This window comes from Phocoena sinus, chromosome 15 (genome assembly GCF_008692025.1).
Source record: "Phocoena sinus isolate mPhoSin1 chromosome 15, mPhoSin1.pri, whole genome shotgun sequence".
Classification (NCBI taxonomy): domain Eukaryota; kingdom Metazoa; phylum Chordata; class Mammalia; order Artiodactyla; family Phocoenidae; genus Phocoena; species Phocoena sinus.
This window is the reverse complement of record NC_045777.1, coordinates 83,512,563-83,538,243: the sequence shown is the minus strand read 5'-3', so window position 1 is coordinate 83,538,243 and position 25,681 is coordinate 83,512,563. Positions and strand designations below refer to the sequence as shown.

Here is a 25,681-nt window from a genome sequence, read left to right as displayed (position 1 = left end):
TTTTTTCCCTGGGTGCACGTGCGAGGAGGACCTCCCGCCGCCGTGTTTTGTAGACTGGGCATTCGCCTGCCCCGGATCCCACGTCCGTCCCAAGGCTGCTCGAAGGCGGGGCGGGGCCGGGTGTGCACGCCCGCTTCGCCCCCGGAGGGTCTCCTCTCACCCTCGCGGGGCTCCGGGCGGGGCCGAGCGCGTTCACGAGGGGTCCGGGCGGGTTCCCGCAGGCGGGGCCGCGCGGCCTCGGGCCACGCCCATCGCAGCCGGGGGCGGGGCATGCGCGCCACGTGACGGCGGCGCCGAGCGGCGAGCGCCCCGCCCCGCGGGAGGAGGCCCGGGCAGCGACCGGGTCCGCGCGCTGCTGGAGCTGTACGGCCGCCCGCGCGCCACGCACTCGCGGCCCCTCGCCTGCTGGCCCCGGGCTCGCCGGCTGCGGGAGCGGCCTCAAGATGGACGAAGACGGCGGCGGCGGCGGCGGCGAGGGCGGCGGCGGTGAGTGTCGGAGGTGTGGCCGGCGCGGCTGGCGGCCTGGGGCGGGGGTTGCGGACGCGCCGGACCGGAGCGGGGACTGCCGGTCCCGGGTCGCGGATCGGTGGTGCAGGTCCGCCTGAGAAGACCGGGTCTGGGCAGCGCCGGTGCCGGCTGCCGACCGCCGAGGCCCGCGGCGCGCGCCGGGCCCGGGGCCCGAGGAGGGGGTCCGGGGGCCCCGAGGCGGGGTCGTCGCGGAGCCCGGGCGAGGGTCTGGGACGAGGCCGGGGCTGCCCGCCGGCCGGGGCCTCCCGGAGGCTCGGGTCGGGGTTCGGGGGTCGCTCTCCGCAGGCGGGGGACCTTGGGGGCGACCTTCTCCGCTCTCACGCCCTCCGGAGCCCAACCGTCGGTGACGACCCTCCCCGCGTCTTCTCTCAGGTGGTGGGAAGCGGGGAGTCCACGGGAAACCGGCATGGCAAAGTTTTGAATTGGGGATCCTCCGGGTCCAAGAAGGGCGGCTGCGGGGAGAGGGTTGAACGTCGTGACAGTTTTCTTGGCTTTAGGTCAGAAGTGGTCAGTGGGATCGTTAAATGAGGAGGGGGCCGCTAGAGCGCACGCATTTTATGAAAGAGGGGAACGTTACGGAGTGAGCCAAAAATAAATTTAAAAAGAGTCAGAGGAGCCGAGGGGTCGGAGTCAGGAGCTGCAGCCCGCCCGGAGGTGAGCCCAGAAAACCAAGCTGTCCCTCTGACGCTCGGTCACCTCTTGCTAGAAGATTCGCGTTTGTTGTAAATTATTTAGTGGAATACAGATTACCGTTGTGTCATGATGCGAATTACGCCTTTAAAAGCGAATAACGTGTCTGTGTAGTGTCTGTGGCTGGAGTGGGGTCGTTGGCTTGGGAAGCAAAGGGTTAATACCCCTGTTTTACAGGAACACCCAAAGTTAAGGATCTCTCTCTGTTTTTGCTAAAGATCTCCTTTATGCTGACAGACGGAATCATCAGAATCCCTTGTAATAAGGGAGCATTTTGGGGAAAAAAAATCTTAATTACAGGCTGCGGAGCAGCTGCCTGTAAGAATCAGCAGTGCTGAACGCTTCAGGATGAAGTGGTTAATCAAGGTACCTTCTAGCATTTAAGTGCTGCTGCGGGGGAAATGTTTGCGCCCCAAGAAGCGGTGGGGCTGGGATGGGGGGAAGTTCGCCCGAATCCTGGCATTTGTCGAGTTCAGTTCTCATAGTTGAAGCTAGGGGTAGCACTGTGGCACCGAGCGGGTGTGTTGTTTTGACGGAAAGTTCTGTGGAAAGGAGGAGCCCAGGTGCACACCCTCCTCCAGCCAGGCTCCTGTCTTAAGAATGTAAGTGATGGATTCTCCGTGGACGCGGTGCTTCCTGCCTGTCAAAATTGGGGTAACAGCACCGGCAGACAAGTGTCTCCTTTTTAGAAAACAAAGACAAACAACTGTAATATTTAAACGTTTGACATTCGAGGCCAGGCAGCTGGCTGGCTTGGCGATTTCATTTGAAGGAGTTTTGGACTCTGTCCGTGAAGGAATGTAGAAAACTTGAAGCTAAAAGCAGGTATAAAGATGAATAAAAGGAAGCCAGTATAGATCTTGAATATTATAGCGAAGGACAGTATTACATCTCCGAAGTATCAAGACTTTCTTTGGGCTAATATAGCTCTTCTGGGAATACAATCCTGAGATTAAGAAGAAAAAAAAAATCTCACGCACAGGAGCTGTGCATTAACGTTATTTGTAATAGAAAATTGGAAACTACAGTGCCTAATAGGAGACTGGTGAGGTAAATGATGGGGAGTTTACTGGATGAAATATTTTCCAACCATTAAAAATAAGCAGTTCTATATATTGTCTAAACAATGTAAAAACTGCTGATATTATGGATGTTTTATTTTCTCGGTTTTTATATTTCCCAAGTTTCTGGAATGATGTATATTACTTTCACATTTGGAAAAAAAAACTTTAAAAATTTACCCTAATAAGACAATTGATAAAATTTGAATAAGCAATAGATCAGATAATGGTATTGTATCAATGTTAAATTTCTGGGTTTTGATAATAAAAATAGAGAAAATATTCCTTTTCTTAGGAAATACACACTGAATTATTAAGGTATAAGGAAGTATAGTGCCTCAGCTTACTCTCAAGTGGTTCAGAAAAAAAAAGTTCACACACATGAAAAAAATAGAAGGATAAGCGTATGGGGCAAAACGTAAATACTTGGTGTATCTGGGTCAAGGGTATATTGGTATTTGTTGTACAATTCTTGGAACTTTTCTGAATGTTTGAAATTATATAAAATCATCTCTTCAAAAAAAAAAAAATTACCCTGCAGTGGGAAAAAGGGTATGATTGTTTTTAAAGTATCATTTAATTCACTTCACTGGAACAGTCAACAATGAACAGATATTTATTGATTATCTACTAAAATGTCCCTGCCTTATTAAGCTTTATTGATATGGTTTATTAACTTCTTTCTTCCTTGCCTCATGGAAGACACTTTAAAATGTTTGGCATTCTTAGAGCAAGTGTGTTTTTGAATAGACGGAAATCTTAAGAGTTTTGAAAGAAGAGTCATATAGTGCTTGCCATATAAATTCAGTGTGCTTATATTTAACTTTTGATTGATGGAAGTTTTGAAGTTAACATACTTCTTTATGGTTCATTAGTTTTTATCACCATTTAGATTTCTAAAAATGCTTTGCTTTAAAATTCATGGTTTTAAAAATAAAGTTCAGCCCTTCGAAAGAATGCGTTTCGCTTGCCAGTCATTTGTGAAACATAACTTTTTTGGGTATATTTTTAGAGTGTAGTACAGAACTTTGAACTGTATATGGGGAAGTCAGTTTCAGCTTGTTTACCAGAGAGGGTAAATAATCTATTCAAACAGTAGTTATGCCAGGGGCAAAAGAATTAAAATATCTTTTTTGCTAATGTGTTGGTCGGTTAGAAGACTTCAAAAAATGATTCCTGCTTGCTGTTTTGATACTTTTGTTTGTCCAGGGTATTACTGTTTGTTCTTTAACTGTAGGATAAGGAGAGAGGGTGGTGGTAGGAATGGCTGGAAGGCAGTTCTAAGGAGGAACACATGGGGGGTACTAGATTACAAGAACACACTTATTTATAATGTGTGCTGACTGTAGTTAAGGTATCTTTCATTCCTTTGGGGCCTTGTTGCCTTTCAGTTTTTCTAGAACAGTTCTTGAGATATGTCTCTACTTGGAAGGTGACTGGCTAGTTTGGTTCATTGCCACCATCCCAATGCTCAGTTTGGGAGTCTGTGTGATTGAACTTCCTGAACGGACCATCTGTGGCAGATGAGGTGAATAACTTTACCGATTTCCCCTCCCTCCTGCACCACCCCCGCCCCCTAACCCCAATCAGCATAGCTGAGACGTAAGCCTGTGCTTCACGTGAAAAGCTGCTCCACCTCACCCAATAAAGTTAATATAAATTAAGGCCAGGCTGAGATCCCAGATTTTGCCTGTCAGGCAAGCGATAACCCCTACATTTGAAACCATCTGTGGGCGATGGGAGTGTAAATTAGTTACCACTCTTAAGGAGGCTGCGCCAGCCTGTGCTTGGCTGGCTTGGATCCATTGCTTGCCCTTCGCCTGCAGAGGGACGTTTCCCAGAGCCTGGGTCGGCTGGCTCGGGGCTAGGTGTGGCCAGTGGGAGCCGCTGGTGGGTGATTGGATGGCAGGAGGAAGGGAGAGGCCAGGTTATCGTCTTTGCTTGCATTCTGCCTTCAGCCTTGTGTCTGGCGGGTCGGTCTCCTTTTGGCTCCAGCTCCTGCCTGTTGACCGAGCCCCCGAGCTTTGGAAGGACCTCCTCCCTGTGACCCTCCAGTTTAGAGGTGGTAGCAGTTTGTTCCTCTCGCTAATCTCTGCATTGTCTTACCATTTCCTGTATGATTCTCCGCTTTTCTGTTGTATGTGTAACCAATTCCTCGTTTTAAATTCCCTCTACTTCAACTTCTTGAGGGCCTTCTGTTTCTCTGGTTGGACCCCGATAGATACAGGTGCCCTGGGCAGCAGCTTTTAAAATTACAGGCATGTACATCCTTTGATGCAGCAATACCAGTTCTAGGAATTTAACGTGTAGGTATATTTTTACATGCCTGAGATACCGTAGGTACAAGAGTCTTCACTGCCTTGTTTGTAATAGTAAAAGATGGAGAATAACCCGAGTGTTCACTGCACGTTATGTACCCGCATGGCGATTGAAGTCGTGAGGCTGTATAAAGGAATGAGGAGGCTCCTTATGAACCAATAGGCAGAGGTTTCCAAAATATTTTACTAAGTTACAGAAGCAAAGTGTAGGCAAATGTGCACTGTTTGTTACCATTTCTGTTAAAAAGAAAAAAAAGGAAGTGGTTACATATGCATGAAAATTCTCTGGAAGGCTAAGCAAGGAACTAATAACAATGGTTACCTGTTGGGGGGGGTGATGGGAACCAAGCAGATGGGGAACGTCAGTGCCAGGGAAACTTCGCTCTATGCCTTTTTATATTTTGCAATTCAGAAAAGCTTGTCCATCTCCACTGTTTGCCAAACTGGAAACCAGTTTCACAGAAAAAGAGTATGAAAACACCCTTTTTGAGAGAATTTTAAAAATTGAATTATAGTTGATTTACAATGTTATGTTTTAGGTGTACAACAAAGTGATTCGATATTTTTGGAGTTTTTGTATATTAAAAAAATCAATGTAACCTGTAGAAAGTTATAAAATAAATAACTTATTTTTTCAGTCTGCATAGGAAATTAACTGCTTTCTTTTGAATGTTTAAAAAGTGACATGATAGGTGCTTTTAGGGTATGCTTAGAGCGTATTGTTTTCTGGAACATTTATTTATTCAACAAATATTGATAGCATCCCGACCAAATGCCAGGGCCTGTGCTTGGCGGAAGGGTGAATACAGTGAATAAAGCAGATGAATTTCCTGCGTTCCTGGAGCTTTTGTTTAGACGGGAGACTGAAGAAAAATGTAAACAGATGTATAAAGTCTTTGCAAATTATGCTGATGTGTGAAAGGAAATCAACAAGGAGTTGAGGGGAGAGTTGGGGGCCTGTGGTGGGAGGGGTAGGTAGGGCCGGTAGCCAGGGGAGGCCTCTTGGAGGGAAGACTCTTTCAGGTGTGACCTAAAGGGGTCGAGGACCAGGCAGAGGCTGGGCCCGGGGCTTGGGGAAGCAGAGCGCCTCCAGAGGGCTGAAAGCTGCCGTGTGTGGTCTGAGCCATCAGTGAACTGGGACGCTTCAGGCAGTTTGAGTAGGTAAGGAATTTACATTTTATTAAGTGTGTGAAGCCAATGAAGGGTTTTAAACTGCGGGATGACATTTGATTTATGTTTAAGTAATTGTAGCTAGTGTTTACACAATGGTCTCTGTGTCCAGTTCTGCCCCGCCTGCTTTATGGATCTTAACCTATTTACTTTTCGCAATAACCCTGTTAGGTACGTAACATGAGCACCATTTACGGATGACAGTGGACAACTGAGGCACAGGGAAGCCAAGTAACTTCCAGCTAGCAAGTGGTGGAGCCGAGCTTTGAACCCAGGTGTCCTGGCTTCAGAGGCCACGCTCTCAAGCATTGGACACCCTGCCCCGTAAGGAGAGTGTCCTCGGCTGCCGAGTGGGGAACAGAGTGGAGGAGCGGAAGAGAGGACTTGGGGATAGGCGCCAGTGAGGAGGGGTTCGGGTGGGAGTTACAGGGGCGAGGTGGATTGCGGAGGGTGGCAAAAGTGAAGGGAAAGATCGGTGTAGGACAAACCTATATAAAAACTCACGGAAAAGTACAGAAAGCAACGAAACAAACACGTTCCCATTACTCAGAATCCATGTAGTAGCTGTTAATGTTCTGTCCCATCGTTTAAGGTCTTTACAAAAACTAATTAAAGCATCTCAGGTAAGTGTCTCTATCCTAGCACCTGGCAGCATCGTTCTTCCCATTGCTCAGGCCCAGATTTTGGTGCGGTCTTCCACTTCCTTTGCCTTAGCCGTCCAGCGTTCTCCTTGCCGCTGCCCTTGTCCACACAGCAGCCAGAGCTGTCTCTCTAAAGCAGAGGTCGTGTCACTCCTCTCCAGGTCGGCACCGTCCTTGGCGCACTCAGAGTCCCCTGCTGCCTGCAGTGTCGGGTCCCTGTGCTCTAGGCCAGGGGCCTACACACTTTTCCTGTAAGAAGGCCCGAGAGCAGACGTTCTCAGCTGTGTGGGCCACACTTGGGCTCTCACACACTCTTCTTGATAACCCTTTAAAAACATAAAAAAACGTTCTCGCCTTGGGGCTGTCCTTGCCCCTGCTCTAGTCCCCTGTGGTCTCTGATAGTTGTCCTCACTTTTGTCACCACGCTGGTCTCCTTGCTGTTCCGTGAACTTGCCAAGCGCTGCCCTGACTCCGTGCCTTGGTACTTGCTCTGCCCACAGTGGTTTCCCCTTAGGTATCTGCGTATGTGTTTGCTTGGTCCCTTCGGGTTTCTGCTCGCACGTCTCCCTGCCACAGAGGCCTTCGTCCACCAGCCTGTCTCAAGTAGCACCCCGCTGTCCCGCTTCCCAGCCTCATTTTTCCTCTTCGCTCTTAGCACTCCTCATCTGCTGCGTACCTGTTCATCGTTCGTCTCTTCTCTCTTAGAATGTAAGTTCTGTGAAAGAAGGAATAGCGTCTGCTTTTAACCACTGCTGTCTCTCCGAGACCTGAGACGTCGCGTGGAATAGGCCTTCAGTGAATACTTGTTAATAAGTACTGAGTAAAGTGGGGCTCGCCCCTGTCGAGCGCTTCTGGTCCTCTTCCCCTTCCTGTCTTTTGTATTTCCTAAAGGCAACCATGATGAATGTGATGTGGGCCCTCTGGAATAGTTTTCATACTGGAATGTGTATGTGTGTGTGTCGGTAAGCAATATATGGATCTCTTTTTGGTTTAAAAAATTATCAACAAATGGCATCATACTCTGTAATGTTCTGCAGCTTGTGTTTGAGGTTATCCATATTATTATGTAGAGACCCTGTTTGTATCTTTTAACTGCCATAACGTTTTATTTTTCTTGTCTTGCCTTGGACTGTTATGTTGATTTTACATTGTTGCAAAGAATACCAAGGCTCCCCTCTCCTTTTACAAACTGTGAAAGTTTCTCTTGAGTATCTCTCTAGAATCGCAGTTGTGGGTTATAGGTGTGCTCTCTGTTTAACCAGACGCTGGCAGGTTGATTTCTCACTAGGTGTATTATCAGCGTCGTAATCAGCTCTTGGCATTTGTCAGACTTCTAAGTGTTTGCCTGTCTCCTGGGTAAGAAATGATGTACTGTTATAATTTGCATTGCTTTGCTAGATGTCTTTTGGAGGATCAGATGGGCGTATTGACAGCTGGGAGGTTAAAGGCGAAGGAACTGCAGGAATCAGATGACTCCTAGGTTTCTGGCTCACGTGACTGTAGGTGGTGCTGCTTCAGGAGAAGGGGAGTCTTGAGAGAAAACCATTTGGAGGGCTCATTTGTTTTTTGTTGAAGATGTCATTATTTTGTTCTCACTTTTTTTTTTTTTTGCGGTACGTGGGCCTCTCACTGTTGTGGCCTCTCCCGTTGCGGAGCACAGGCTCCGGACGCGCAGGCTCAGCGGCCATGGCTCACGGGCCCAGCCACTCCGCGGCATGTGGGATCTTCCCGGACCGGGGCACGAATACGTGTCCCCTGCATCGGCAGGTGGACTCTCAACCACTGCGCCACCAGGGAAGCCCATCTGTTGAGTTCTTAATTTCAGTTATTGCTTTTTTCAGTGTTCTTGATTCTTTTATTAGATTCCAATTTTCTGTTAAAATTTTTCGTCTTGTCCAGTGAATTTCTTTATTAGTTATTGGTGTCTGATAACGTCAATATTTGGACATGCTGTGAATATATTCTGTTGTCTATTTTACCCTTGCTTTTCAGTCTGTGATCTTGATTCTAGATTGCCTGTTAAGCTTTAATTAAATTCTAGACGATGTGCATGAAAAACTATAGAGGTAGTTTGAGACTATCTCTTCAAGAGAGGCTCCTGGCAGGCATTAGGGTGGGGAAGTAATCACTTTATCACTGTGAGGGCTGGTCTCCCTCTGGTTTACCCTTCTCCCAGGGTATAGCGCTTTGGTGGTCCCAGCTGAAAGCTCGGGGTGTTTACCAGGGCCTCTTCTACTTGGCAGCCCCTGAATTCTAATTTTGTCCCCCCAGTCCCATCAGACTGCTGGAGATTCTGTTGACCTCATATTCTATTCTCAACTACTCGTCTCTGCGTAGCCTCTTGGCCTTTGACTTTCTGCCGTGAATTGGCAAATGTCTTCAGGAGAGTGGCTCAGATGACTGGGCTCATCTCTCTGCACCTTCTCTCTGGGATCCTGGCCTCCTAGGTTCTCACCGCATTGGTAGCTCTCTGATACCTTCAAACAGTTGTTTCTTGTAATTTGCTCAGCCTTTTTAGTTGTTCTTGGCAGAAGCGTTGTCTGCAACAAGCTGGTCAGCTTTTACTGGAAACAGAATCTTAGGAATTCAGTTTTGGTGTTTAAAATCGGACTTCTTTGTGAGATGTCCTGGTAGAGATGGTAGGAAGATGCTTAGCTATGTGGTCTGCTGCTTAGAAGAATGGTCTGGATAGGAGATAAACATTGGGAAGATTTAAATTCTTCTAATTTATGGGAATGGGTGAGAGATCACTTAGGGGAGAGAGTTGAGAGAGAGGAGAAAAATCCCAGGACTGAAGACAACCCAGAAAAGGAGACCAAGAAAGGGTAACCAGTGAGGTCGAGGAAACCTTGAAGCTTGTGTGGAATTGCAGGGGGGGAGGAGCGCTTTAAGAAGAGGGAGTGTTAGCTCAGCTGAATGCTCCCGAGAGATGAACTGAAATGAGGATGGACAAGTGTCTAGAGGATTTGGTGTCTTTAAAAAAAAAAGTTTGGGGAAAGGTGGGGAGCAGGCTAGACTGGAGAGGGCTAAGGAGTGAATGGGAGAGATTTTTCCTTGCTGAAGGAGAAGCCTGGGCCATGGCCCTTCCCTAGAAGTTTGCTGTGTGGTGAGAACAGAGGGAAAGCGTGGGGCGTGGTGAGTGGCAGGGAGTTTAGGGAGGGCAATGTGGGTTTGTTTTGCAACTAAGCGTTTCTCAGGTAAGTCCTTCTGATAGAGGAGCGACAGTAATTCATCAGGTGAGTTAGAATAGTAACGCTGCTTGCACGCTCACACTCTTAGTGTAAATAACTTTGGGAGAGAGAAACTATTTTTTAAAGGTTAATAACTGGCACGTCCTTCGGGAAGCAGGTTTATCAATTTGTAGTAGAGGATTATTGAAACTTCTGAAGTGAAATGAAATGAAAAAATAGGTTTTACCAAAGTATCCTAAAAGCTGCATAAAGCATATTAAATATTTTGAATTTGTGGGAAAATAGTAAATCATTTAAATGAGAGTAGAAAATACGTGACTCTCCATCCTGATATTGAAGTTAATCAAACATAAACTTTTTATAGTTAACGTCAGCCCCCCAGTCGACATGATAGAATAGACATGAATGAGATCCCGTAGTGTTTTATAACGTGACTGCGACAACTCAGCAAGCGTTTATTTTGGGTAAATATCTTTCAGTATTCCGTAAATATTAGAAAAGACTCACCTGAGTCAGTTTAGTTGGCTAAGAATATTTTGTGATTTACCTTGATAGAACAGATTTACTCTTTCTGCTGACTTGATGTCACCAGGCACACTGTGCAAATAGGGGAAAGTAAGTTCCTATCTTAAACTTGCAGCAGGGCTATTTTTAATCACTGTACTCTTCTTTGGAACAACTTATTCCTGTAATTAATAAATAAAAATGGCAGTTTGCTATAAAACCAGACATTTTAATGATGATTGAAAAGTATTTCCCAATATCTAGCTAATTAGTGAATTTTTTTTTCGGTTTTCATCCAGATGTTTGGCAACATGTAGACACAGCCTTACTGCAGTTTTCTAATTCACTTTCATGGGAACATATAATATTCTCCGTTTATCTTGGACAGCAGAGTTTCCTTTTTCTTTGGACAGATACATATGAAACACATGCTCTTCTAGTAGAGTTTTGTGGTCCTCTGAGAATTCTCTGAAGGAGGAAATGGGTTGACCTATTTGGTTGCTATGAAGTAAAAACAATCTTGTTTTCATTTTTTTCATGAACATCTGGGTTGCATTTATTTTACATTCTGGAGGTTCTTTAAAACCACAGTTTGATAATATGAGGCTTCATTAAAACGGTCACTATTTAGCTATTTCTATAGTTAATTTAGTGCTAGGGTGGCTGATAGACTTTTTAAAATCTTAAAAAAAGTTTCCCTTTCTATAAAATGTAACTTTTCAATAACAACCCTTGATTTTAAACCATAAAACGGGATCTAGATATTTTGGGGCGGCAGGGGAAGGGTCGGTCAGCTGGTTTGTTTCTCTGTTGCTTACCGCCATGCAGGCTGGCCTTTGGTAGGGCTGAATTCGAGTCTGTAGCAGGCCATTGTGCTTCCCATCACAAATCCATCCTCCCTCCCTTCCTTGCTTGACAACCCTATTTGTGCAGATAATCTGTCCATTGTGAAGCGACCTTATCACCATGAGGAAGTGAATCTTAAATGGTCTAAACCAGGTAAGGTAATCCCGTTTTCCTTTATTGACTGTGTAAGCTAAATCTGGCCAATGAGCTGTGAAGGGCAGTTAGCAGGGCGACTTCTTGGAAGGGTATCTTCCTTCTTGGAAAAATACACAGGGGAGAAACAGTTCCTCTTCTTACGATGGCCTTTGTTGGGCCTGGGTGGGTAGCCAACTTACATTCATGATGTCCCCGAAGTCCGTCCAGTTCCAGGCCCCCACACTGAGGATGATCTGCTGGACCCTTGGTGGAGTTGCTGGGCTTCACCCACTGGGGAGCCCCCCGCCCCGCCCCCACGTCTCCACGTGTCCTGTCCTATGTGACTGTAAATACCTGTCTTGTTCCAGGGCTGAGGAGGAGTGACTGGAACCAGGGCTGCGGGGTTGTCTGATACTGGCTGGAGCGGTAGGCGGGTTTCATTCTCTTATTTATTAAGAATAAGGATCTCGTCTTGGCCATTGAGGGCCAAGAGGAAGCCTCTTCTCTCTGCCACACGTGTTCACTGGGTGTATATATTTATCCCTTTAAGAACGGAGCTAGGTTACATTTTCTTTTTGAGATGAACACTTTCTGCTACTTTGAATAAAGCAAAATATATTTTCACATGCTTGTAAATCCATTAACAGTTTCATTTGGCACATCCGTACGACTACATTTCTTTATTTTTTATCATTTTAAAATATTTATTTATATGTTTATTTTTGCTGCGCTGGATCTTCATTGCTGCACCCGGGGTTTCTCTAGTTGCGGCGAGCGGGGGCTACTCTTCGTTGCGCTGCACGGGCTTCTCATTGTGGTGGCTTCTCGTTGCGGAGCACGGGCTCTAGGCACGCGGGCTCCAGTAGTTGCAGCACACAGGCTCAGTAGTTGCGGCACTTGGGCCCTAGAGCTCTTGGGCTTCAGTAGCTGTGGCACATGGGCTCAGTAGTTGTGGCTCATGGGTTCTAGAGCGCAGGCTCAGTAGTTGTGGCTCATGGGCTTAGTTGCTCCACAGCATGTGGGATCTTCCTGGACCAGGGCTTGAACCCATGTCCCCTGCGTTGGCAGGTGGATTCTTAACCACTGAGTCACCAGGGAGGTCCATGACTACATTTATTTTAACACAGAAATATTTTTTAAAATGCGGTAATCAGAAGTGGCAGGCGTTGGCCATTTAATATTCTGTTAGAAGACAGGACTTCCTTTTAGCTCTTTTCGGAGAGGAAATAACATGATCAAGCATGTCCTTTTCCAAGTTTCAGTAATTAGATTAAAATTTTTTTGAATTGAGACAGGCAAATGAATTCATTTTTGTTTGTATTAGAGTATGGGAAAATGGGAGGATTTCAGTGACTTTTAAATGTTTGGCCTGTTCACACGATGAGGCTGTATTTCCCGAGTGTGGGAGGACAAGTGACTGCAGACTTTGATTCAGTGTGTGATGCCCTCATGAGAGCGAGAACCATCTTGAGGATAAAATGACGCCTTTCATTGCCTGTGTAACAAGAATCTTAACGCTAGATAATTGTTCTTCTGAAGCATTGCGTTTCCCCAGGAATCACAGAGTATCTGCTGTAGATTCCCCAAAGTCACGTTTCTAAAGCTTAGCCTTTTCATTTAAAATAGTGCGTAAGCTGTGTGCTGGTCAGACGGTTACTGTGATGTTTTTATTTTGACAAAAGAACATCACATGCCTTCTCCCCTCCTTCCTGGTCTTTAGGTGTTGAGAATCTCGCTCACAAGAGGAGTCCGGAGCGCGTGTCGCACGTCCTCCGGCAGCCCTCGTGGTGGTTCTGCCTCACAGATGCCCAGCAGTTTGGCTGGACGTGCAGAACATGATTATTTTTTTAACCTGGAAAGAACATAAGCCGAGATATTCCCCCTGGGCTCTGCTGCTATCAGTACTTAGACATTTGGCTTTAGGATTAAAGTCCCTGGTACCTTCGGGCGGCCTCCATCCTTTTCTCCTCCAGCGGAGGGGCAGGGGCGTCTGAGGCCTTTCTTTTCTCATCTCTTCCCGTCCAGTGTTATGATCCTGACAAAGAGCAGACCCTCCCGCGTGTAGAGATGACAAAGACTTCCAGAAGTCTTCTGGCTTCTTCTGCATTTGAAATCTTATCTCCCTTTTCTCTTTGACCTGTGAAAATTCGAGGTAGGGTAAAAAGAATTGCACTCTTGAGAGAAAAGTCTGCACCTGGAAATGTGGTACAGGCCTGCCCAGCAGTACGGAGCCTGGGGCACACCCTCAGCCCCACTCGGTGGCTGGTCGCTGGCCCCAGCTGTCTCCCTGCGTCTGGAAGCTCTCTAGTCAACGTGAGCTTGGCTCGGGCGGTTTTAACTTGGTTTTAGCAGTCAAGAGACACATCGGTGACTGGGAATTTCAGGAACAGATTTGACAGGAGAGCCTTTTCCTTACTTAAAGAGTTGTAAATTGACAGTCAGGGCCGGTCCAGCTTTCACTAGTTAGAGATGAAAGGCCAAGCTCAGGTGGTAAAAACTAACCTGATCATCTTCCCCCAGTGCTAGAGAGGGGAGTCTTTTAGTGTAAACCCGTCATTTTATGAGACTGTTTCTGCATGTTTTATTGAAGCTCTTTTCCCCTAATGTCCCTAAACATGTCCCTGCTGCCCTCCCCCCTCCATTCAGAGACCATTACTTTCATCCCTTTATTGGAGCTGGGAGCCGCAGGATGGTCCAGCACTGTGGTGGACGGCCTTCCTTGACCTCGGCCGTGCTTCCTCCTGGCGGGCTGTGTTGGGATGAACCATGCCGGAGAGAACCATGCAGCTACCCCTGCCCAGATAACCTCAGGCCCGTGGGAGTGGAGAGGCCCCCTTCCCCCTTGTGATCTCTGGGAATTACGATTTCAGAATTTTTGCCTGTTTGCTCTATCAGGTCAGCCATCGAAGGATGTTTCAGACAGTTTCCTCAGTTCAAGGCAGAAAATAGTCGGCTGTGATGTTAGTGGTTTGTTCTGAGAATCTGAGACTCTCAGAGAGGTTTGCTTAAACATTTCAACTGGTTGTTATTTGTTGTTGACGTATTTTTAAGCAAATATATGCAGCTGTGGTACCTCTAGCCTTGATTGTGTAAATTACTTAATCTCCTAGAGCTTCAATCTTCCCATATGTAAAATGGACATCGAAAAACCCAAGTGAAGTTACTTAATGAAAAATTTATCCAAAATCCCCAATAAACAGCAGGCATTTAAAACCTTGTGTCGTCAACATAGTCAGCCCCTTGCCCACCCTTAGAAGCACAGCAGAGCGACCTGGAAGATGTTTTGTGTTTGAGTTTAGGAATAACTGATGATTGGCAGTATGATTATTGTTTCTTTTCTCCTCCAACTTGGTATTTTGAATATTTTCAAAACTACAGAAAAGTTGAAATAGTGCAGTGAATACCCATGTATCTTTAACCTAATTGCTAGCATTTTTGCCACATTTGCCTTATCTCTAATATGTACTACTTTTTCTTTTTGGCTAACCCGTTTGAAAGTAAGTTACATATAGTATAACACTTTATCCTTAAATACTAAATAGCGTTCATTTCCTAAGGACATTCTCCTACTTAAATACAACCATTACCATACTTAAGAGAACTAATAGTAATTCCATACTATCATTTCACATTTAGTCCAAATTCTGCTTCCCCCAATTTGTTCTCAGGATGTCTTTCTTACCTATCTAGGTTCTCATCAGGGTTTACACCTTGTATTTAGTTATGTCTCCTCAGTCTTAAAAAAATTAAAAAAAAAAATTTTTTTTCCAGTGACTGACTTTTTTAAAGAGTCCAGGCTGGTTGCCTAATATCATTACTTGAATCCTATAGTCTAGATTACATATATGAACAGAAGAGAGGAGTGCTTTGGTTTCTTTAATGTCATTTTAGAATTATAAATATGTTAAAATCATCTGCTTGATTCAAGGTCAAAGTCCCATTCATTTTTCTTGTTCTTTGGTAAATGTGGATTAGATTGGTGACCAAAAGGAGTTACTAAGCAGCTCAGATGTCAGTGGAGTACGTGCGTGGGCGAACTTGGAACAAATATACACAACGGCTGGTTAGGCCTGCCCGCATGTGGAGGTGATTAGTTATCTGGCTTAACACAGTAAGGATTTTATTTTAATATTTGGCCATGGGTTTACAGAGAAACGAACTTTAGAACTGGAAAACTTAGTAAGACAAACTGTATTTACATAATACAGAAGAGATGCCTTTGCTGCCAGAACCTTGGAGGAAGAGCAGACCTTTCAACTCCCAGGAAGGAGTCCTTTTCTTCTCCCTTCCCTCAGCGCCTTCCTATTGGCTTTAAACGTTTTTGAACTTCAGCTGCAGCTGAGACTAATACAGGATCCAGCTGTAACTTCTTTGTTGTTGTTAGTGTATCCGGTGATGGTCATAGCAAGCTCATTGTATGAAAATTCAATAAAGGAAAGGGCAGGGTGGGAAAAAAAATGATACTCTACAGAAGTATTCAAGAACTAGGACCTGATCCAGGAGTCTCCCTTTCAGACCCACCCTGAAGTGTTCGTTCTGTTTGTGACGAGTCCAGTAGGTGTTTTAGTCTCTCCCTTTTAATCGTGTTAGGTATACAGCCATGTAACCAGAGAACATGCATGAGGCTGACGTGTTGTTTTCGGGACGGGGCGGGGGTGGGGGGCAGAAAATAGTACCTGTGAGAACCCAGAGGACTGAGCCCTCCCCTTGTACAACGGGGCCGGGACTCCTCAAAGACCCGTCCGCACTCCTGTGGAGTGAAAAGAGGCGTTCTCTTTGCTTAGGTCTGTTCGGTAGAACTCATAGTTATGCGTTTACCAGAGAGCAAGTAAGTACAGAATCAGCAGTTCAATAAAATTAAACGTCAAATTTGCATGTCTGCTACGAAGTAATTCCTATAAAAGCTTTGTATCTCTGATCAACTCTGTCTTACAAGGAACAAGTACATATCATCACCCTGTAGCTGAAGATGGATCGTGTGTTTTGAAACAGTTTTTGTGACCAACGTAATTATCATACGACTAGTGATTTTCACATGCTTGTGTATCTTGAATGTTTTGTTTTCCTTTTTTTATGTTAAGGAGGTCACATTTCTCAGATTTCTTCTAATTGTAGCCAGACATCCTGTTTGGGGGCAAATCGAGACCAGCGCTGCCTGTGAAGGAATCACGCGGTTCTGTAGTGATCTTCCGGGTTGTTGCTTTTGGATTTGATTTTATGGACAGGTTTCCTTGAAATTCTGTACTCTAGTTTTAGATGATCTCTGTACATTTCTGTGGTTCAGGGCATCAGTAGTAAATATAGTATTTAGCACAGAAATATCGTTGAGTGTCTTAAGGCTGTATGAACTTTATAGGAAAAATAAACCAGTGACACTTCAGTGGATATAAGAGATGGGTACCACTTAACAAATTTAAGGGAGCTTTGAGCCGTTTCTCAGGTCACTGCTGTATCTGTACCAGCAGGAACGATATTTTGAAGAATCCTTACCTGTTTTACACTAGGACACTTCAGTCTCCTGGGTCCCCGCAAGTTACTATTTTCTGTCTCCCACTGAAAGGACTGTTTTCGTGACCCTTCAAGAGACTTCCTGCCAGTCTCCTTTACTTCTCTCCTGTCTCAGTTTTACTCATAGTTTTGGGGTTTTTTTTAAACTTAAGAATAATCTGGTATTTTAAAAAGATTTATAAATGATTGGTTTGCTGCTCTATATAGTATCAGAGACCCTGTTCTCCTGAAGTACTGTTTGATCTAATGAAGGTGTTACAGCAGTGAGCCTGATTTGGTAATAAAGTACCTCTTTTTTGGAAATTGAACTATCATTTACATAACAGTATATTTACCCTTTTATTTATTTATTTTAATTTTTTTAGGTTTTGAAAATTTTTTCCAACTTCATTTTTTCAAATATCCTGCTGATTTTACTTTTCCTTTTTTTTTAACTTTTCCTTTTTCTTTAATTGAAGTATAGTTGATTTACAGTGTTGTATGTGTTTCTGGTGTACAGCAAAGTGATTCAGTTATACATATTGTTTTTCATAATCTTTTCCATTACGGTTTATTACAGGATATCGAATATAGTTTCCTGTGCTATACAGTAGGACCTTGTTGTTTATTTTATATATAGTAGTTTGTATCTGCTAATCCCAAACTCTGGATTTATCCGTCTCCACCCCGACCCCCTTCCCCTTTGGTAACAAGTTTGTTTTCTATGTCTGAATAGTCACCCTTTTAAAGAACACAATTCAGTGGTTTATTAGTATCGTATATTCACAAAGTTGTGCTACCATCACCTAATTTTAGAACATTTCATCAGCTCAAAAAGAACCCCATCTCCATTAGCATAATTCTCCTTACTCTGCCCCTGGTAACCACTCATCTACTTTCTGTCTCCATGGATTTGCCTGTTCTGGACATTTCATGTAAATGGAGTCAGGTGCCCTGTGGCCTTTGGTGTCTGGCTTCCTTCTCTGAGCAGGTTCATCCACGTTGTAGCATGATTCCATTTTCCAGGCACATCCACGTCCTGACATGACTCAGTGTAGAGCGCCTGTACTTTTCCTGTGAGTGCAGGGGAGACTTGGATTGGTTTTGGTGTTGGGAGAGATTTTACTCACCTCTGTCACATGGTTGAATCCGTGGTTTGTATGCCGTCTTGAAGGTTTTTAGGTTTGCATGTGTTTCTTCTCATTGAGAAAGTTGAAGTTTATTTTCAGCCTTTTTACTTGAAGGACCAAATTGAAGCCTTACTGTCATAATACCTCAGTTTATAATGTCTGTACTGTTGTGCCTGGTTGCCTCCAGAGCAGAACCGTGTCGTCTGTAGAAAATTTTTACTCTGAAGACCAATATGTGGGTTCAAGAAACCGAATTTCTCAGGGAGCTGTACTGAACTGTGTTAATAAAAGCAGGGAGAATCTTCTGGTCGGGGATCCAGTGAGGCTTGGCCAGTGTCATCCCAGCGGTGGACACATGAGACCAGACTTGCATCCTCTATTCACCCTGAAATCCCAGCAAACAATAAAAAAGGAAGCGATAGGAAACTCCGAGCAGCAGAGGGACTGGGAAAGGGACCTTTACCAGAGGAGAGTTGTTTTTTTTAACAAACCTTCGGAAGAAACAAGAAATTGGAACCTATATACAGATAAAAAACAGAATGCAGATTGCGAGTGAGCGGGCAGGGCTCCCGGGCAGTCCCCTGAGCTGAGCGAGCATGGACGTGCACGTACACTCGGGCTGCTGCCGTCCCCGAGGAGCCTCTTCCCTTCTTCTCTCCCTTGTCGTTGTTGTTGTTGTTGTTTTGGCCGCCCCACGTGGCTTGTAGGATCTTCGTTCCCTGTCCAGGGATCGAACCCAGGCCCATGGCAGTGAAAGCGCTGAATCCTAACCACCGGACTGCCAGGAAATTCCCACCTCTCCCTTCTTCTTGTTTTGAGGGAGGCAGGTGATAGCATTTTACCATCAGGCAAATATTTCTTTATGGAGATAGCATTCTCTGGGGGAGAATTGGATCTCCCTGGGTAGGTACCAGCACCCCAAGTGAAGCTTTTTTTCTTCTTATGGGGGCTTTTCAACCTAAAGGTTGCTGCCCTGACTTTTCATCCCAAGTGAAACCTGCCAGGGACGGAACACGGTGAACCTTCCCGTTCAGGACAGAAGTCAGGCGAGAGAAGGTACTTAATCCAGTGCTGGAGGAAGCCACGCAGCTGCATCTCAGTTATAAAAATGTCCAGACAGCAGCAGCCTCCAGACAGATGGGGAAAAACTGACAACCTGGAAGAGAAAATTTAATACATTTTTATAGCGGGAATAGCTGACCCCCAAAGAAAGAGCGTTCAGAAGATAGAAGAACACCTAAAAAAAGGATCTTTGGAGAGTCGAGGGAAGATGTGACTTGAGCACTAGCGTTTGCCTAACTTCTACCTCCCTTGAATCACTAGGTCCTGATGGAAGTGATTGAGGGGGAAAAAAAAAGTGTAAAAAATGAATGGGGAGAATTGGGATCAGGGTGAAGAAATGCCAAGTGCCGACTCATGACTCTTTCCCTAGAGCTCAGTGCAGGGATAGGAGAAGTGTAAGAGGACATGCTATCGCCTCTGCTAACTTGGGGGAGAAGAGGGTGCGTGAGGCCACGTGGCCGCAGGCAGCTGGGGTGGGTTGGCTGCCTCGCAGCAGTGGTATTCGGGCAGCTGTACTCAGAGGCCGGAGGACACACGTGGCTGAAAAATGCTCAAGACTAGTGGGGCGTCCCCCTCCCCCTGCTCTGCAGCTGTCCTCCCTGGTGCAGTGGGAGCACCCCAACTGTCTGGATCGGAAGCCCTGCCAGATGGAGAATGATGCAAAGAAACTAGGTCACAGAACCAACATGATAGATTCACAGAGAAGCTGGACCACCCACCCATGAATGGGTGATGCAACTTCATGTGCATCAGCCCTTCAGCTTATGGACTTAGATCGGGAAAACCCACCCAACTCGGCATCCTAAGGAGTACCAGACATTGTTTTGGGGGCAAATTGCACCTGAATATCACTGTTCAACAATAAATAAAAACAGCATGTGGCCAAAATGAGGGAGGGGGATATATGCTTTTTGAGGCAGAGGAAAAGTGTAATTTTGAAGAAGACTAATCATAGAAACTGTAAGTAAATTTCAGGTTGAATCCGCTTTGCATTGTTTTCTAATAAAATTCAAGGCATACTCTGAAATAAATGATCGAAAGGGGAGATGAGGCAACAGGCAGATAAAGTGAATGAATGAGCTGAGAGGAAGAAACCGTAATGATGCTCAAATGCATTTGCTGGAAGAGCATCATCTCCAATGTAACAAGTCAAATTAGTGCTGTGATCTAAATAAGCTGTTCCTGAAGAAACGGCGGAAACAAGGAGAACAGAAACAGCAATCAGAGATACAATGGAAAAACATATCTTTGAGCTGAAAAAAACAACAGCTGCTTCTGTGTGTTGAAAGGGCTCATTCTGCTAAGATGAAATTAGTGGAAAGAGCAACTGTGTGCTGGTGAAATTTTTAAATTTCAAAGATAAAATACCTTACAAGCAGCCAGTCGGGAGAGAGAGAGAGAAAAAAAGGCTACCTAGAAAGAAGGAAAAATCAGGATGATTTTAGGCTTTACTACAACATTGCCACAAGATAGTAGCGCGGAGGCTGAGAGTTTTGTGGCTAAGAGGTTGTAACCAAAAATAAAATAAAAAAATAAAAGGTTGTAACCAAGAGTTTAATAATTACACTAATTGCTGTTCATCTGTGAAGGCAACAAACAGATGTTCTCTAAAGGTACAGAAGCCAGGCCTAGCACCCTGCCTGTGGTTGGAGCTCACCCTGCCTTTGCACTTAAGAATTGAGAGCCAGTTTGTTTCCTTAGTCCTTATTCTTTTTCGGCTACCTGTACCTAATATCCTCCTGACAGACCAGCTGTGAATTTTTCTTGAAAAAAAAAAAAACTATTTCAGGGCTTCCCTGGTGGCACAGTGGTTGAGAGTCCGCCTGCCGATGCAGGGGACGCGGGTTCGTGCCCCGGTCCGGGAAGATCCCACATACCGCGGAGCGGCTGGGCCCGTGAGCCATGGTCGCTGCACCGGGAGAGGCCACAACAGTGAGAGGCCCTCGTACCGCAAAAAAAAAAAAAAAACCAAAAAAACAAACTTTTTCAAAGATAAATTCCAATCCACTAAAAGATTAATTAAAGTAACTCAGGAAGGAGAAAGTTGGGATATAAAATAAAACTGACATTGAATTGAAGTCATGTAAACATAAATTTAAGTGTATAATTATAAATTTGGTTACAAATCAGAATTCAAATGTCATAAATCTTGAAAGAGAAGATATGTAATGAAAAGAAAAAACCCCATTAATTCAGTAAAAATGGCAGCAATGATAAAGATGGATCCAAGTAACTCTAATATAAGCCAAGAAGTAGGCGATGGGGGAGACAGGAAGGTTGGGAGAAAGTTAAGTTCTGCCTTGTCTTGCAAAGGGGGATATCAACTGTTTTATTTCTGATCTTGAAAAATAGAAAAATACAGTTAGTGGTGTGGTTTTTTTATTTTTTTATTTTTTTGCGGTTCGCGGGCCTCTCACTGTTATGGCCTCTCCCGTTGCGGAGCACAGGCTCCGGACACGCAGGCTCAGTGGCCAGCATGGCTCACGGGCCCAGCCGCTCTGCGGCATGTGGGATCTTCCTGGACCGGGGCACGAATCCGTGTTCCCTGCATCGGCAGGTGGACTCTCAACCACTGCGCCACCAGTGAAGCCCTAGCGGTGTGGTTTTTGAAAAAATAAAGATAACCACTAGAAATCTAAAGTAAGATATATACATTCCACATCACTAGAGGGAGAAAAACATAGGTCAGTTTGATCATGGGATAAGGTCACATCGGGTCAAAGGACCATGGTCCAGTTTCATTTTTGTCATTGACTTTTTTTTTTTTTTTTTTTTTTTTTTTTTTGGTACACGGGCCTCTCACTGTTGTGGCCTCTCTCGTTGCGGAGCACAGGCTCCAGACGCGCAGGCTCAGTCGCCATGGCTCATGGGCCCAGCCGCTCCGCAGCATGTGGGATTCTTCCCGGACCGGGGCATGAACCCGTGTCCCCTGCATCGGCAGGCAGACTCTCAACCACTGCGCCACCAGGGAAGCCCTTGTCATTGACTTTTTGAATTTATTTAGAGGAGCATTACCTGCTTCTTTTTGGCCCACATTTGGGAAAATTTTTTAAAAGGAGGGGGTTGGTGGGAGATTTGTCCATTTTGTGAAATGTATTTTACATTTCACAATTTAGATCATCCGTGACTCATCCCCATGATGTTTCGAGATATTTTTGGACAGATCTTTACGAAGGTCTTGGAGGCAGAAGGGCTTGAGGAAGGGGTGGTGTGGCTGGAGGTGAAGTGGGGAGGGTGTGGCGTGGCAAATGCAATTGAAATGCATTTAAAAATTGCCACTAAGTTGTGTTGAGTTAGATAATTTAATTGTGACTTGTAGATGAGTAGGTTTGGAATTTTGTCTCCCCGAAACCATGTTTTTTCAGGCTGTTTCGTCGCTTAGGTGGCAGTTTGGTATGCTATTTTATCTGTAGAATCCGGCACTACCAGACTTAATCGGGACAAGGTGCACCAGATACAGTGTGATTTCACTGGGCTGCATCAAACATGCAAGTTCAACACAGACTTACTTGCTAGGTCTGGACCACAGGTTTAGAACCTATACACATAGGAATTCTCATAAATTCTATTCTTCACAATAAACACCAAAGAAGAAAAAAATAGGATGTATTTATATTATTGCATGTGGTAATCATCAAGTATATTCCTAACAGGAGAGCATTTCCATTTTGATTAAACTTCAGTGTTAGAATCAAATCTTCTATTTAAAAATGTGCATACCCAGTGATGGGAACCATTTTCCACAGACTGCCTTCTGACCCCATACCGTTCAAACCTCATTTCTCCTCCACTACCCTCACCACCCTTCTGGTGTTGGGCACTGAGAGACCTGTTCACGGTAAAATACCCCGTCTGCCCGTCCACTGTTGACGGTTTCATCAGGTAAGTCGGTGCAGGGCAGGAAGAGCATTCCTCGAGTCATCGGTCTATTATGCCTCTTTCCTGTAAGGTGATCCGCAGAAGTGACCAAAAGCCGCATGAATACATCCCGCTGAACTCGAACTAAATGTATCCTCAACTCAGCCTCCCCTTTAAAAAAAAAAACTTTATTGAAGTACAGTTGATTTACAATGTTGTGTTAATTTCTGCTGTACAGCAAAGTGATTCAGTTATACATATATATACATTTTATACACACACACACACACACACATTCTTTTTCATCTTCTTTTCCATTCTGGTTTATCACAGGATATTGACCATAGTTCCCTGTGCTCTACAGCAGGACCTTGTCATTTATCCATCCTGTATACAGTAGTTTGCATCTGCTAATCCCATAGCCTCCCCTTACGGATCCCCAATTTTTGCAAATTTATCTGAGAGATAAATTTTCAGAAGTGGGATTCCAGATCCAAAAGGAAAATGGATTTGAGATGTTGGTGGACGTTACCAGACTTCCCTCCACACCCATTTACTGTTCCTGACTCCCACCAGCAACGTGGGAGGGTGCGTAATCCCCACAGCCTCCACAGCAGAGAATGCTGGCCAACTTGGGCATTTTGACAGCCTGATGGGTCAGAAATGGAATCTTAGTTTTCATTTGCTTTCCTCTCATTATGTGCCCATTTATCTTTTGGGTTATTGGCCTTTTCCTTTTCAGCTTCTAGAAGATCATTCTTAGGGGGATTCGTTCCCATGAATTGCAAATGTTATCTCCCAATTTGCCATTTCTCTTTTGACTTCACTTTTATGACTTTCTGTTTGCTTATTTTTTATTTGCTGCCATAAAGAAAATCTTATTTATTTTTTTAATACAATAGCTTCTTTTTAAAAAAATAGTTATTTTAAAAATTTATTTATTGATTTTTGGCTGTGTGGGTCTTTGTTGCTGTGCTCAGGCTTTCTCTAGTTGCGGCGAGCGGGGGCTACTCTTCGTTGCGGTGCGCAGGCTTCTCTTTGTGGTGGCTTCTCTTGTTGCGGAGCACGGGCTCTAGGGTGCAGGCTCAGTAGTTGTGGCGCACGGGCTTAGCTGCTCCGCGGCATGTGGGATCTTCCTGGACCAGGGCTCGAACCTGTGTCCCCTGCATTGGCAGGCGGATTCTTAACCACTGTGCCACCAGGGAAGCCCCAGCTTCTTTTTTTAAAATAAATTTATTTACTGTTTTTTTTTTGGCTGCGTTGGGTCTTCATTGCAGTGTGCAGGCTTCTCATTTTGGTGGCTTCTCTTGTTGTGGAGCATGGGCTCTAGGCACGCAGGCTTCAGTAGTTGTGGCACATGGGCTCAGTAGTTGTGGGCTTGCGGGCTGTGGAGCTCAGACTCAGTAGCTGTGGCGCACGGGCTTAGTTGCTCCGTGGCATGCGGGATCTTCCTGGACCAGGGCTCGAACCCATGTCCCCTGCATTGGCAGGCGGAGTCTTGACCACTGCACCACCAGGGGAGTCTCAAATCTTACTTTTTTAATGTAGCCAAATGTATTTTTTTTCTGTTGCAACATCTAAATTTTGAGTCATACTTAGAAACGACTTCCCCATTCCAGGATTATAAAAGAATGTTGTCTGTTTTAGTTTATAGTTTCCCTTGCTGCATGTAAATCTTTGAACTACTTGGCATTGATTTTGGTGTATGATGTGAGGTATACATACAGCTTTATCTTTTTTTACCAAAAGACTATTTTGTCCCAACACCATTTATTAAAAAGTTCATCTTTATCTTTCCACCTTGTCATACACTAAATTTCCATCTGATTTGAGTCTTTCTGGACTTACTATTCTGTTCCATTGGTCTATTATGTCAGTACTACACGATTTTCCTTCTTCATAGGCCACGGTGTTTTAATATTGTTTAGGGTTAGGTTCCTCGCCCCTTCTCACTTTTCTTCCTTTTCAGAGTTTTCCTGGCCCTTTTTGTTTGCTTGTTTTTCCCCGTGATCTTTATTTATTTATTTAAAAATTAATTTAATTTTGTTTTTGGCTGCATTGGGTCTTCGTTGCTGCATGTGGGCATTCTCTAGTTGTGGTGAGTGGCGGGGGCTACTCTTCGTTGCGGTGCGCGGGCTTCTCATTGCTGTGGCTTCTCTTGTTGCAGTGCATGGGCTCAGTAGTTGTGGCATGCAGGCTTCAGTAGTTGTGGCTCGTGGGCTCTAGAGCGCAGGCTCAGTAGTTGTGGCGCACGGGCTTATTAGTTGCTGCGCGGCATGTGGGATCTTCCCAGGCCAGGGCTCAAACCCGTGTCCCCTGTATTGGCAGGTGGATTCTTAACTGCTGTGCCACCAGGGAAGCCCCCTCATGATCTTTATAATCCGCCTGTCTACAACAGAGAATAAACAGCCACCACTTTGAGATGGCATTAGATTTATAGATGACCTTGGGGGATATGACATCTTTCTGATGTTGCATCTTTATATCCAAGAACATGATGTGTTTTCTCGCTCAAGTCTGTTAGGTCATTCAGGAATGTGTTCAAGTTTTCCTTCTACTTACGTAAGTTTTATACATTTATTAAATTTATTTCCCGATACTTGATGTTTTATTGCTGTTGTAATTGAGGTGTTCTTTCCATTTTATTATCTAACTAGTTATTGTTTGGATTTATGAAAGCTGTTGATTTCTGTATATTTTGTATCTCACTAGCTTACCAAATTATCTTACTGGTTTTAGAAATGTAGCTTGTTGGTTGGTTCTCTTGGATTCTCTACTTACACAGTCATTTCTTTGGCAAGTGATAATTTTATCTCCTCCTTTTTAGTTTTTATTCTTCTGATTTTAGTCTCTTGGCCTTTTGCATTGGCCCTGAGTTCTGTTTTGAAAAATGTTCATTTTGAGCCACTAGTGAGCCCTCCATATGGAGGCATAAGTTTGAAGCTTAAGAGAGAGTTACTAGGGCTGGGAATCACATTTGCAAGTCATTAACTGAAGATGGTAGTTCAAACACTGGGACCCTGTGTGCTTGCCAAAGGAGAAAGTGCAGTGGGGAAGGGG

The 25,681-nt window shown here is 44.7% G+C and overlaps 1 protein-coding gene across 2 annotated transcripts in view; it reads left to right on the top strand.

The window, feature by feature from the left end:
• The first annotated feature begins 321 nt into the window (after positions 1 to 321).
• Positions 322 to 25,681, top strand: part of CYTH3 (cytohesin 3) — a 91,614-nt gene continuing 66,254 nt past the window's right edge. For both annotated transcript variants that reach the window (XM_032603958.1, XM_032603956.1), the window contains exon 1: positions 322 to 486. In XM_032603958.1, the coding sequence (XP_032459849.1) occupies positions 444 to 486 (43 nt within the window). In that variant the 5' untranslated portion in view covers positions 322 to 443. The remainder of the gene's footprint in view (positions 487 to 25,681) is intronic.